The sequence below is a fragment of the Gouania willdenowi genome, chromosome 1 (assembly GCF_900634775.1).
Source record: "Gouania willdenowi chromosome 1, fGouWil2.1, whole genome shotgun sequence".
In the NCBI taxonomy this organism is placed as follows: Eukaryota; Metazoa; Chordata; class Actinopteri; order Blenniiformes; family Gobiesocidae; genus Gouania; species Gouania willdenowi.
Genome location: NC_041044.1, coordinates 21,064,122 through 21,076,140, shown reverse-complemented (window position 1 = coordinate 21,076,140; position 12,019 = coordinate 21,064,122). Strand labels below are relative to the sequence as shown.

Sequence of the window (12,019 nt, the reverse complement as noted above, 5' to 3'; positions counted from 1 at the left end):
TTTTCAGAGTACATTGAGATGTTATTTTCATTTTCCTTTTCTTTTTGTTGTTGTTGTACATAGCATGGGATCTTCACCTTTTTGTCAATTCATGCACACCTGAAATAAACTGAAAAACTTTAACTTTAACTTTATTTATGACCCACAACAAGGACCAAATATCTCCCCCAATTCCACCGTGAGGCTGCGCAGCATTCTCCTGGCTGCCTTTGTTAAGTTTGACTGTGACAGCCAAACCTGACGACGAGCTTGGACTAAGATGAACATTGTTCGCCAAAACTCTTTAGACATGAGACCAAATGCCTCCAATGCGGCATCACAGAAGGTAACCACATCAGCATTTACACTGGACTCTTGCAGTGAAGTTGAGAGGGCCAACATGAGGTGTGACAGTGAGTTTCCCATGCGACCATGCAGCATGTGCTCCAGCATCGTAAGCCCTTGTCAGAAGGTCATCAGTTATACAACACTGGGATCGAGGGCACCAAGCAACCCTTCGCAGAGCTTCATCTGGGAACACTATGAGAGAAGCGATTGCAGGCTCAATGGCCGGAGTATGATCCAGGCCAGCCCCTGCTACATTATGCATGGCTGCCAAGGTCCGCCCATCTGCAGAGAGACGGGAGCAGGCCTTACTGTCCCTCCAACAGGCCTGCAACTCCTTCAGATAATCCTCTGAATGGGAAATAGCGAAGGCTGTGGCGGTGGGCCTGCGCCTGAAGAAGGAGCTTGCAGGTGCTGCATCTGCCTGCTGTGGGGCAGCTGTGTGCAGCCACTACAGGGCCATGTGCATGATAGCGTGCATGGAGTTGTCTTCCACCTCGGCCCCTGAACTCTGATCTGAGGAGTGGGAGCCCTGCTCAGACATCTGGGGACCCACATCCCCTAAATCTTCCTCATAATCACAGGAATGGCTAGCTAAAGCTGGCAAAAAGAGTGTATCCTTCTCTGGCAGCAGTGCTGGCACTGGGGGAGGGAGTGCAGGGATCTCATCAGGGTCAATTCATCAGACAGCTGCTCCAATTTAGAGGACAACCCACTATGGTCAGACTTTGCTTTCTTCCTGGAGGGGGCAGCTGCCGTAGCCACTGCCCGCCGCTGAGAGCATGTCTGACAGGCCGGAGGTGGCTGGCCTGATGGGGGAGGTTGACTTCAGCTACTGGGCCTTCTACCCCCGCAACCCGGCAACCCTTACTGCCCGAGGCAAACAGATGAAGTTCATGCACGGCTTGCCTGAAAGCGCCTCCCGCAGGTGCTCAGGACCAAGGCATGCGGGGCATGCTCTGGCTGTAAAGAAGCCCCACAGGAGCTTAGTTAACACAGCTGTTCTAGCTCAGTTGGCTAACCTTGAAGGGAGAGGGTGCGTACGCCGCCTGTCCGATATCACCAAACACCCCTCGGCTTAGCCTGAGCGCGGATGCTGTAGATTGGCCAAGCATAAAGACCGTATACTGGGGAAGGGGGCACGCAAGCTGTCTGCACAGCAGAGGTTCAAATATAATAAACAAAAAACAACCACTGTACTGTGGTCTTAACCAAAACTTGGCTTATTAACAGAGGATGATACTAGCTCACAGCCGGTAAAACTAATGTAAACAAACCCGCGCTGGGCTCTGGGCGCACACACGCGACCCACCAGCAAACATTTGAAGTCAGCTAACTTAAACATCAGGAGGCTGCACAAACGCGGCCGTCACCAACAATCTCTTTCTTTTTTTTTTCTTTTTTTTAAAGATAAACCGTCAGTCTGCCGAACAAGAGGCTACTTACCTTGTAGCTGTACAAACAATCTTCCGAAGCAAATTGTGCACGAGAAGTAAAAAATGAAGGTGCCCTGGAGTGACACCTGAAGATGTAAGCTTCCTCCGGGTCATCCATGGGTCACAAATGACATTGTTGATATACATACTCACACTGTTCATGCAAAAAGGGGAATATTCAGTGCTTTAGGGATGAAATAAAACTGTTTTCATTATTATCATTTGTCATTTCTGTAACATAAGTTTTAAAAGCTGTATTATGGACCTGCCAAAATAAATCCAAAATGCAGCTTAAAATGTTCAGCCCCCCCTGCAACTTAAAGAATGAGATAGTAAAGTTGCTCAAATGAAGCAGTGTCATTATTTATGGTGTTCTACATAATATATCATACAACACTCGATACATGTGCTTTAATATGGGAGATACACTTTACACTTTAACATGGAGGGATAGACTTGCTGGGGGTTGTAAATCATGAAGTTAGAAAACAGGTAGGATAGAAGATTAACAGCATTTAAAAGTCCAACAGCGTAGATTATGGCATTAAACGTCTATAACAACGCTGAGTGACTACTCTACGTGCTCCCGCAGCTGATGGATGATGACATTGTTGCGGGGGAGGCGAGCGAGTAGATCAGAACAGCACTGAGCGCGATGTGCTGCTGGTCCTTTAAAACTTTTTTACATGATATTATGTTGTAAACCTTTTAATTTTTTATCGTCGTTTTTATCATTTCCTAGTCACTGTGTTTTTGGCACTTAAAATATTTGTATACTATGTACATAATATACAATCCACATGCTAATTCTGCGTATGGATTGTATGAATCTTTGATGAAAGCAAGCAAAGTCACCAAGTCTCTGCCCCTGCATTGAGAGTGATACATGAGCAAGAGCTTGTGAGTTTATTTGATAGGTTGATCTCAGTTGGTTCAAACTGTTGTGTAGTGTGTGGTCCGAGGTAGTTAATAATCTGGTGTTCCAAATTAGAACAGACAAGACAAATATTGTTGTGCAGATTAAGCTTTACTCTAACAATCAGTGTTGGGATCGTCAAAGTAATTAGTTATAGTTACTCACTACTTGTTCCAAAAAGTAACTGAGTTAGTAACTGAATTACTCTATAATAAAAGTAACTCATTACCAAGTAAAGTAACTATTTGTGTTCCTGTTAAAAAAAAAAAAAAAAAAGTTGGTATATGTCAAATAATTCAGATTTTTTAGATGCGTGTGTCGTGAGGTGCTTCAGAATTTGAGTTGCTTACAACGGATGTCGACAAAGTCTTCACTCCTGGATATAATGAACACTTCACATGCACGTTCTTGCCTTTGACTACAATTAATTTAAAGTAGTGTTTGTATCGCCACCTTAAAAATGGCAACTTTTCAGACTGCTCAACGCTCGCCATCTCTGCTGCATCATCTAATCTGCAGTGTGTGTGTGTGTGTGTCGCGTGTGCTGGCACATGTATAAAAACACTGGCTCTGATTGGCTACCATGAAACATGACGCCGCTTTAGCAATCATAATCGCTCACCTTGTTTTTAACCCACCTCCTCACTACAGCTGAGTAAGAAGCCGGGGATGCTTTCGAATCACAGTTTATTCAATCAATACATGTAACGCACCGCATTTAGCGTTCAGTAACAATAACGGCATTATAACGGCGTAAAAAGTAGTTACCGTATTTTTCGGACTATAAGGCGCACTCAAAATCCTTTAATTTTCTCAAAAATCGACAGTGCGCCTCATAATCAGGTGCACCTTATGTATGAAATTAACTACTGTGCTTCAACATACTGAACTGAAAAAGTGAGTGTATTGTTCTGTATTTTATGTGTTAAATCTGAACAATGTTGAGAATTATTGTTAATGAGTTGAATAAAGTTTGACTTATCTGACAATTTTATTTCGCTTAATGCGTCTTAATAATAATAATAATAATAATAATAATAATAATAACAAACCGGTGCGCCTTATAGTCCAGTGAGCCTTATGTATGAAAATAGACCCAGTCAGACCCATTCATTGATAGTGCGCCTTATAATCCAGTGCGCCTTATAGTCCGAAAAATACGGTAGATTACCCCGTTACTGAAAAAAAAAAACGCTGTTACATAACGCCGTTATTTTAAACGCCTTTATTCCAAACACTGCTAACAAGTAACCAGTATCTAAATTAGGACTTTGAAGAACAGAAGCATAAACAAAAATAAGTGAGACGATAAACAGAAGGATGAATTTATTTCTGATAGGGCCTGGAAGTAATGATAAGCGTTCTCAGCCTCACTCCAGCTACTCTTCTCCCTCCTCCTCTTCATTCTCATCCTCCTCGGCCGTGGCGTCCTGGTACTGCTGGTACTCGGACACCAGGTCATTCATGTTGCTCTCTGCCTCCGTGAACTCCATCTCATCCATGCCCTCGCCGATGTACCAGTGCAGGAAGGCTTTACGGCGGTACATGGCAGTGAACTGCTTGGAAATGCGCTTGAACACCTCCTGGATGGCGGTGCTGTTTCCGATGAAGGTGGCCAACATCTTGAGCCCACGTGGTGGGATGTCGCAAACGGCCGTCTTGACGTTGTTGGGGATCCATTCCACAAAGCAACTGCTGTTCTTGTTCTGCACGTTCAGCATCTGCTCGTCCACCTCCTTCATGGACATGCGACCACGGAACAAAGCGGCAGCAGTGAGGTAGCGGCCGTGGCGAGGGTCGCAGGCGGCCATCATGTTCTTAGCACTGAACATCTGCTGGGTGAGCTCGGGCACAGTGAGTGCGCGGTACTGCTGGCTGCCACGGCTAGTGAGAGGAGCAAAGCCAGGCATGAAGAAGTGCAGACGAGGGAAAGGGACCAAGTTGACGGCCAGTTTGCGGAGGTCAGCGTTGAGCTGGCCAGGGAAGCGAAGGCATGCGGTAACACCGCTCATGGTAGCAGACACCAGATGATTGAGGTCTCCATAACTTGGCGTGGGGAGTTTGAGCGTGCGGAAGCAAATGTCATACAAAGCTTCGTTGTCAATGCAGAAGGTTTCATCTGTGTTCTCAACCAGCTGATGGACAGACAGTGTGGCGTTGTACGGCTCCACAACTGTGTCTGACACCTGGACAAAAAATGTGCTACGTTAGGAATTTAAAAACGCTAATTGAGAATCCATTATTAAAGCCTTCTCAACCAATTATTTCTCTACTAATAAAAATAATTCAAAGAAGCATCACCACAAATATTGTAAAACTTTCCACCTGGCTCCGCACATTTAAAGAGGGCGGCGGCCCACTTTGGTCTGTTATGGAACTGGGTTCTAGTCCTCCAACCACACCCATAGCTCTAATGTGTTCCTCATTGCCATTAGAGGGGAAAATAAAATCCACGAATCCATTGGTTAAAAGCTCTCTCAGTATCTGGTTTCAGTGTCGTCGCCACTTTTCCTTCAAACAGATCCTTATTTATGCTCCTATTACTTCTAACCCTTCTTTTTTACCAGCCTTAAATGATTCGGGTTTCAAAATTTGGCAAACAAAAGGGATTGTGTTTTTCAGGGACCTGTTTATTAATGGCTCATTTATGTCATTTGAAGACTTAGCAAAAAATTTTGATATTCCCAGATCTCACTTTTTCAGATATTTACAGGCCCGTAGCTTTGCATCAAAGCATTTCTCCACGTATCCAAACAAATCACATGCTTGCCCCCTTGAAGACTGCTTGCAGGTGAAGATTTCTTGGGAACAGGACCTAAACATGAAAATATCTGATGATACCTGGGATTTAAGTATCGGGCTCATACATTCAACGTCCATCTGCATACGACACTGTTTGATACAGTTTAAGGTTCTTCACCGTTCTTATTTCACTAAGGCCAGGCTTGCTAGAATATACGGTATCTCTGATGATGCGTGCCCAAGATGCAAACAGTCGCCCGCCACCATGAGCCATATGTTTTGGTCCTGTGTGGCATTGGGTGGGTTTTGGGGTTCTATATTTGATGCTTTCTCGCATGTCTGTGGCAGAAAGATTGATCCCAATCCGATTACCGCAGTGTTTGGTGTTGTCCCAAGTGGACATGGATTGACTACGTACCAGACCAGTGCCATTGCCTTTTCATCACTTTTGGCCCGCAGACTCATTTTAACAAAGTGGAAGGACGTACAACCTCCTTCCTTTATTCAGTGGGTACGAGAGTTGATGATGTGTCTGCAAATGGAATATTTAAGGTACAGCTTACGTGGGTCAATAAATAAATATCATAGGACATGGTCGCCCTTCATTGCTTATGTTGAAGGTTTGCCTTTTACTTGAGTGGGATGTGTAAAGCAAAGTTCAATCATTGAGGAGTTTGGTTGTGCAGCGTATTGTATAGACATATGTTTTTTTTTTTCTTTTTTTTTTTTTTTTTTTTTTGTTTTTGTTTTTGTGTGTGTGTAATCTATTTTTATGGGTATATTTTCGCAAGCTTAGGGCTCATGTGCCGCTGGTTGGCATTGTGGTGTAAATCTCTGTAAAATAAGTTTGAACAAGCCCTGATTCTTTAAATGTTTGTTTGTATAAAACTGAAAAATCTTTAAATAAAGTGTTCAAAAAAAAAAAAAAAAAAGAAGCATCACCACAGACCATTGAATTGTTATAAAATGTTGTTGGGTGTTTGTGATAAGTCAAAAGATTACACAAAAAGGTATAAATTGTACCTTAGGCGAGGGAACGACACTGAAGGTGTTCATGATACGATCCGGGTACTCCTCACGGATCTTGCTGAGGAGCAGAGTCCCCATACCAGAGCCGGTACCGCCACCCAGGGAGTGAGTGAGCTGGAAACCCTGCAGGCAGTCGCAGCTCTCGGATTCTTTCCTCACTACATCCATAACAGAATCCACCAACTCTGCTCCCTCGGTGTAGTGACCCTTTGCCCAGTTGTTACCGGCTCCACTCTGACCTGGAAGGAAAGGTTCATTACTGTAAACCAAAGAAAGGATTTTCCAAGATAATTTCTAAATTACAAATACTTGGCTGTAACTTTGAAAGTGTATTAGGTAACTTGTGAGTCAAAATATGCTGTACGAGGAAAAGCACTTAATATTTGGTGACCTGCTGGCTTGATTATGGTGATTTTTTCTGGTGCTATTTAAGTATTATTAAACACAGTACATGATGTTATATCCTTTTTTAACCTGGTTAAATATATCCTTTATTTAACCAGATAAAAGCCTCATTGAGATTAGAAATCTCAATGAGGGACCTGGCATGGCAGCACAACAGTAGTAGTGGTAGTCACATGAGGTTTAACATTTTAAGGGCGGATTCACTTAAGCCTTTATTCTCCCATGCTCGTAAGTCCAAAAAGCAGCACTTCGGCTGTTGTTTTTCTGTCTCTCCATGTTGAACGAGCAAAATGTTTATTTAAATAGGGTGGTCTCAACCACGTCTATACGTGGACTTGTTTTGTTAGTACCGCAATGTTAGTGAATTTTCAACAGCAGGTGAGGAAACATCACCACCAAAGGATTTAGGGGCACACCTGGTTTACTACCCTTTATTTCAGATCTTAGTGAATCCACCCCTGAGAGTGGTGTGGGAGCTGTGTGTCAAAGAAGGATGTAAATTGAGGACACATTATCAGTAGTGTTCTTCTGAATCAGGGGGTGTTTTGGCCTTTTTAACAATAGACCTCCTCATCAAAGGTGGCCAGCACTTTTATGTGCTGCAACAAGAAAGCATCTTTGTTTCATTTCATTTTGTGTTACAAAGGCCAACTGTTTCAGGATCATATTTACTGAGGGGAGCTTGTGTTTTTACCAAAGATGAAGTTATCAGGTCTGAAGATTTGTCCGAAGGGCCCGGAGCGCACAGAGTCCATTGTTCCAGGTTCCAGATCCACTAAGATGGTCCTGGGCACATACTTTCCACCTGGAAATCAAAAGCAGCCATTTTCAGATTATACACAAAGAATGCTCTACACTAACTTTTTAGGAAAAGTGAGTATTACTGACCTGAAGCCTCATTGTAATAAACATTGATGTGCTCCAGCTGGAGGTTGTTGTCTCCATAATACGTTCCTGTTGGGTCGATACCATGTTCATCGCTAATGTCTTCCCAGAACTACAGGCAGGATGATGGGACACAGAGACAGAGTGAGGTGATTTATTTGTCTTCTTTTCTCACTTATTCTATTCATTGTCACAGGATGATAAAGCCTATCACAGCTTATTATGAGAGGTAAATGACATATAGTGACTTATCGCGCTATCTACTATTGCTTTACATATCATAATGGGTGCCATCCAACCTAGGCCATCACTGTAGGATGTTGAGCAAGTCTCTTAACCCTAACTGTCCATGTTTTACTTTGATTATCTATATCTATATTAATATGCAAGAAAGGTCTGTGTGCGTGTGTGTGGAGCAAATATCTCCCTGACGCAGTAACTGTTCGACCTGAAACTTTGTCAACGGCCTGTGAGTATGTGTGGAGCAAATATCTCCACGACGCGGTGCCTGTTCAACCTGAAACTTTGTCAACGGCTTCCAAATACCCTGAGTTTGTGCATCCGTTAATTTGGAGTAATTTAGTCATTTCCAAATGTTTATTTAATTTTATTTCACCTGGACAGCACATTGAAGTTTGCCCAGAAGTGAAACCTATTCAGCTTTTGACCTCAGTGTGTGAGGTCACTACACAGCTCCTCACCAGAGCTAGAGTCACGTGTGCGGCCAGAGCCAATCGCTGCACACACAGCCAAGCAGACACGAACTGCAAACGCACAAGTGAGAGAGAGGAAGGTAGTTTAGACTGGAGAGGGCCGTCTGAGTAGCCGCGCTCACATTGATATACTAGCAAAGCTATGGCGTCAATTTAAGGCCAAAAACCTTAGCGCATAAAAACTGTAATTGCGCACAGTTAGATCACTTTCTGCGCACGCGTGGTACCTTTCTGCGCGTTCGCCATCTTGGTCTGTGCGCTCGCTGGGATCTCTCCGCTCGCGGTGATGCCGAGTTTTGGCATTTTGGGGGCGGGCATTGCATAGACGGCACCTCCTTTTTGATTGGTCCATTGAAAAATGGTCAGAGTCAATCAAAGGTACGGTAGGGCGGGTCACCACAGTATAAAGTCTGTGGCTGTTTCCTGGGTCAAAAACCAAAAAGTTTTCTCTCAGATTTCATTTGATTTTATGCTGGGACCAATGTATGGAGCTAGTTTTTTTTTTTTTTTTTACTGTGCTAGCTAAACTGACTTCTGCTCTACGCCTAATTTTCCTTAATCTGAGTTGATTATAGAACCGTAAATCATTTTTTTAAAAGTAATATTAAAACCCTATTCATTTATTCTATTGATAGTCTGTCATTCATTATAATTCTACTAAAGTGACTATACTTGCAACTATAACATCCATAATTAGGCCCATATGATAATCATGTGGTCCTGATATGAAGTATGCATTCAGTAGATAAGTGGGTTCAGGTGGAGTTTCTCTGGTGTAAAGGAGCACAACAGCAGATGAAGGAAAGATAATAAATAGTTTCACATTGCGGCATACATTCTATATTTACTTTTGCAAATGTTAAATAAAAATATTTTTCTCCAATAGTCTTTGAAGAAGGTGATGTCTCAGCTGTTGAGAGAACATCACATAGTTAATGAAGCATCAAGATCAATGTTTCTCTTATAATACACATACAACCAGTAGGCAGATGTCAGTCAGTGATGGAAAAAATATTTTCAAACATTTTTATTTATTAAAATACCTAAAATAAAAATTTGAGTGTTAAGAAACAAGTCTTTAGCTGTCATGCCATATGTGATTTTTTTTTTAGATTACATATTTATATATACATTAATAAATAATGCTGGCACGGCCATCCAGTAGTACCTATTTTCCACCGGTTGGGTGAGTATAAGCCTATTTACAGCAGAGCAGTCCTTGAACAAGGCCGTCTCTGGTAACAAACATCCATCAAACAGATACACGGCACAAACAACTGCTTAGCCACACAGCCTTACCCAACACTACACACCCACTTCATTTAATATATTAGTATATATTTGTGGTGAGCTTTCGCCGAAGTAGTTTCCCGATAGCCCGGTGTAGCTTTACTTTTTCCCGCCTATATGTATTAAATCAAGATTTTAATCACATACAGTCTGCAGCTGCCAGTGGCTTCTAGACCTTTCTATCTTTGCCTGGTTTTCTTACCTTGGCTCCAATTTGGTTGCCGCACTGTCCAGCCTGTAAATGAACGATCTCACGCATGTTTGCAGTGTCGGAAAGAGCTGAAAAAAAGAGATGAAGCAGACACTTGAGATGAATGAATATAAGTAGAGAGAAGCTTTAGATTTGGTCAATTCTCACTGACTATTGTCCATCTGACTGAATGAAGTTGTTTGGCTTCTTCCTCTGTGGTTGTGAGCTGACTGTGGGCAAAGTAGTCAGATAAAACAGAACATTTACAGCATTAGAACAGTTGAAATAGAAATCCACTTCATTTGTTTTAATATTATAAAAACCAAATCCAAAGCTGAAAACCTGCATCAATATAAGTTTTACCTTATAAATAACATTTGAAACAAATTTTCTTTACTTGTTTCAAACGGTTGGTGGAGGAATACAGAAAATGTCAGAAATGCTGTTACTACCAATCACAGCTTCAAGGATTATTTACCAAGATGAAGATAAATCAACAGATGTCCACATTAAATGTGTTATTAAAATTATATAAAATGACCAAAACAAAATGTGTCCTCTCTGACTCATCGTGTGTAACTCCTTGTTCCCTGAGGTCCTCTGACCAGGGTCTGCTGGTTGTCCCTCACACAACGTTAAAGACCAAAGGTGACTATGCCTTTGAGATTGTGGCCCCCAAAACTTGGAATTGTCTTCCCCCAGAACTGAGAGCCCTGACCTCTGTGGACTTGCATTTAGCTAATCTGTTTGTATTTCTGCATTGAGACTGTTTTGTATTAACTCTGTTTTATTTTCTACCCAAGTGTCTAAACCTCTAACCACTAGGCCACCACGCGCCCAAAATTGTATGCAATTCTGACTAAATAGTAATTGTTTAAATGTTTTTATAAAAAAGTAGTTAGAAAGCACTGCCACCTCTAAATCCGACACAATGTAGCTCATCACCACTTTCTCTTGACCCATTGGCCTAAGAAGAATGTTTTTTTTGTTTTTTCATTTTTTTTCCCAGAAAGTTTTAATTTATTCATTAGTTTCTCTGTGCAAAATAAAGCAGAGCTTCCAGAATCAAGAAAGGCATAAGTGTAAAATATCTCATTACCTTTTTTTGACTTTACTTGTACTGGCGAAATAGAAACTGTACAGTCTGTCTCTCCGGCCCCAGTAAGGCACTGGATTGTACAGTAATAAGACTGTCTTCGCCTAATGTTTCCAGCCCAGCTTGCACAGCGACATGTTGCTTTTTTTTTTTTTTTTGTGAATACGTAAAAGTGTTGGATGTTTAAGATTGCATACTGTATGCGCCAAACGTCTTTGCAATCTTTGGTTCTATGCCCAATGCATATATAGACAGCAGAAACACACACCTTTATCCTTAAAAAAACCCTCATCTTTTTATTGTGACTTTTCTGAGGAAAACGCACTGATCCAAACAATGTTCAATAACACAAAACAAACATACTTTACGAAGTGAGCCTTCCCTTTTCATAGGTTTTCTTTTCATCGTGGCAAAAATACTCCCTTTTGCCTTTGATAAAATGTCTTGTGTTACTCCTGACAGCTGGTGAAGTGTCCTGAATATTTCCAAATGTTGTATCACTGAAAATCTTAACTTGCCTCTCAGAAAACTCAGCAATATCAGTCAAACTAGGTCTTCTGTGAAACTTCTCCTGGAAATCACAAATGACATTTCTCCACCCATCTCTGAGCTTATAAGGCAACCTTTTCATGATTATTTGCAGGGATATCAAGATCATGCATAAACTCATACTCTGTCATAACATTACAGCATTCACGCAGCAGGAAACTATAAGCTTGCAATGCCTTCACATCCTCAGATCTTATTGTTGGCCACTTAAAGATCCTTTCCATATAGGCCAAAACTATTTTTGCTGGGTTACCAAAACTCTGTTTCAGTAAATGTTTTGCCCTATTGTAACCATCTTCATGAGGCATGTGTAGACAACTCCTTATGAGCTGTTGTGGATGACCTCTGGCGTATTGCTTTAGGTAATACAAACAATCCCTAAAACTGCAATTTTTTTCCCTCAATATTATATTCAAATGCTCTCATAAAGGATTGAAACTGCAT

General features: G+C 41.8%; 1 protein-coding gene across 1 annotated transcript; it reads right to left on the bottom strand.

Moving 5' to 3' along the window:
* Positions 1-4,055: 4,055 nt before the first annotated feature.
* Positions 4,056-10,472, bottom strand: LOC114466964 (tubulin beta chain-like). Its single transcript, XM_028452848.1, has 6 exons — positions 10,103-10,472; positions 9,943-10,019; positions 7,741-7,849; positions 7,547-7,657; positions 6,442-6,686; positions 4,056-4,862 (listed from the first exon to the last, which is right to left on the bottom strand). The coding sequence occupies exons 1-6, from the start codon at positions 10,110-10,112 to the stop codon at positions 4,056-4,058; spliced, it is 1,359 nt and encodes a 452-aa protein (XP_028308649.1). The 5' UTR covers positions 10,113-10,472.
* Positions 10,473-12,019: the final 1,547 nt, after the last annotated feature.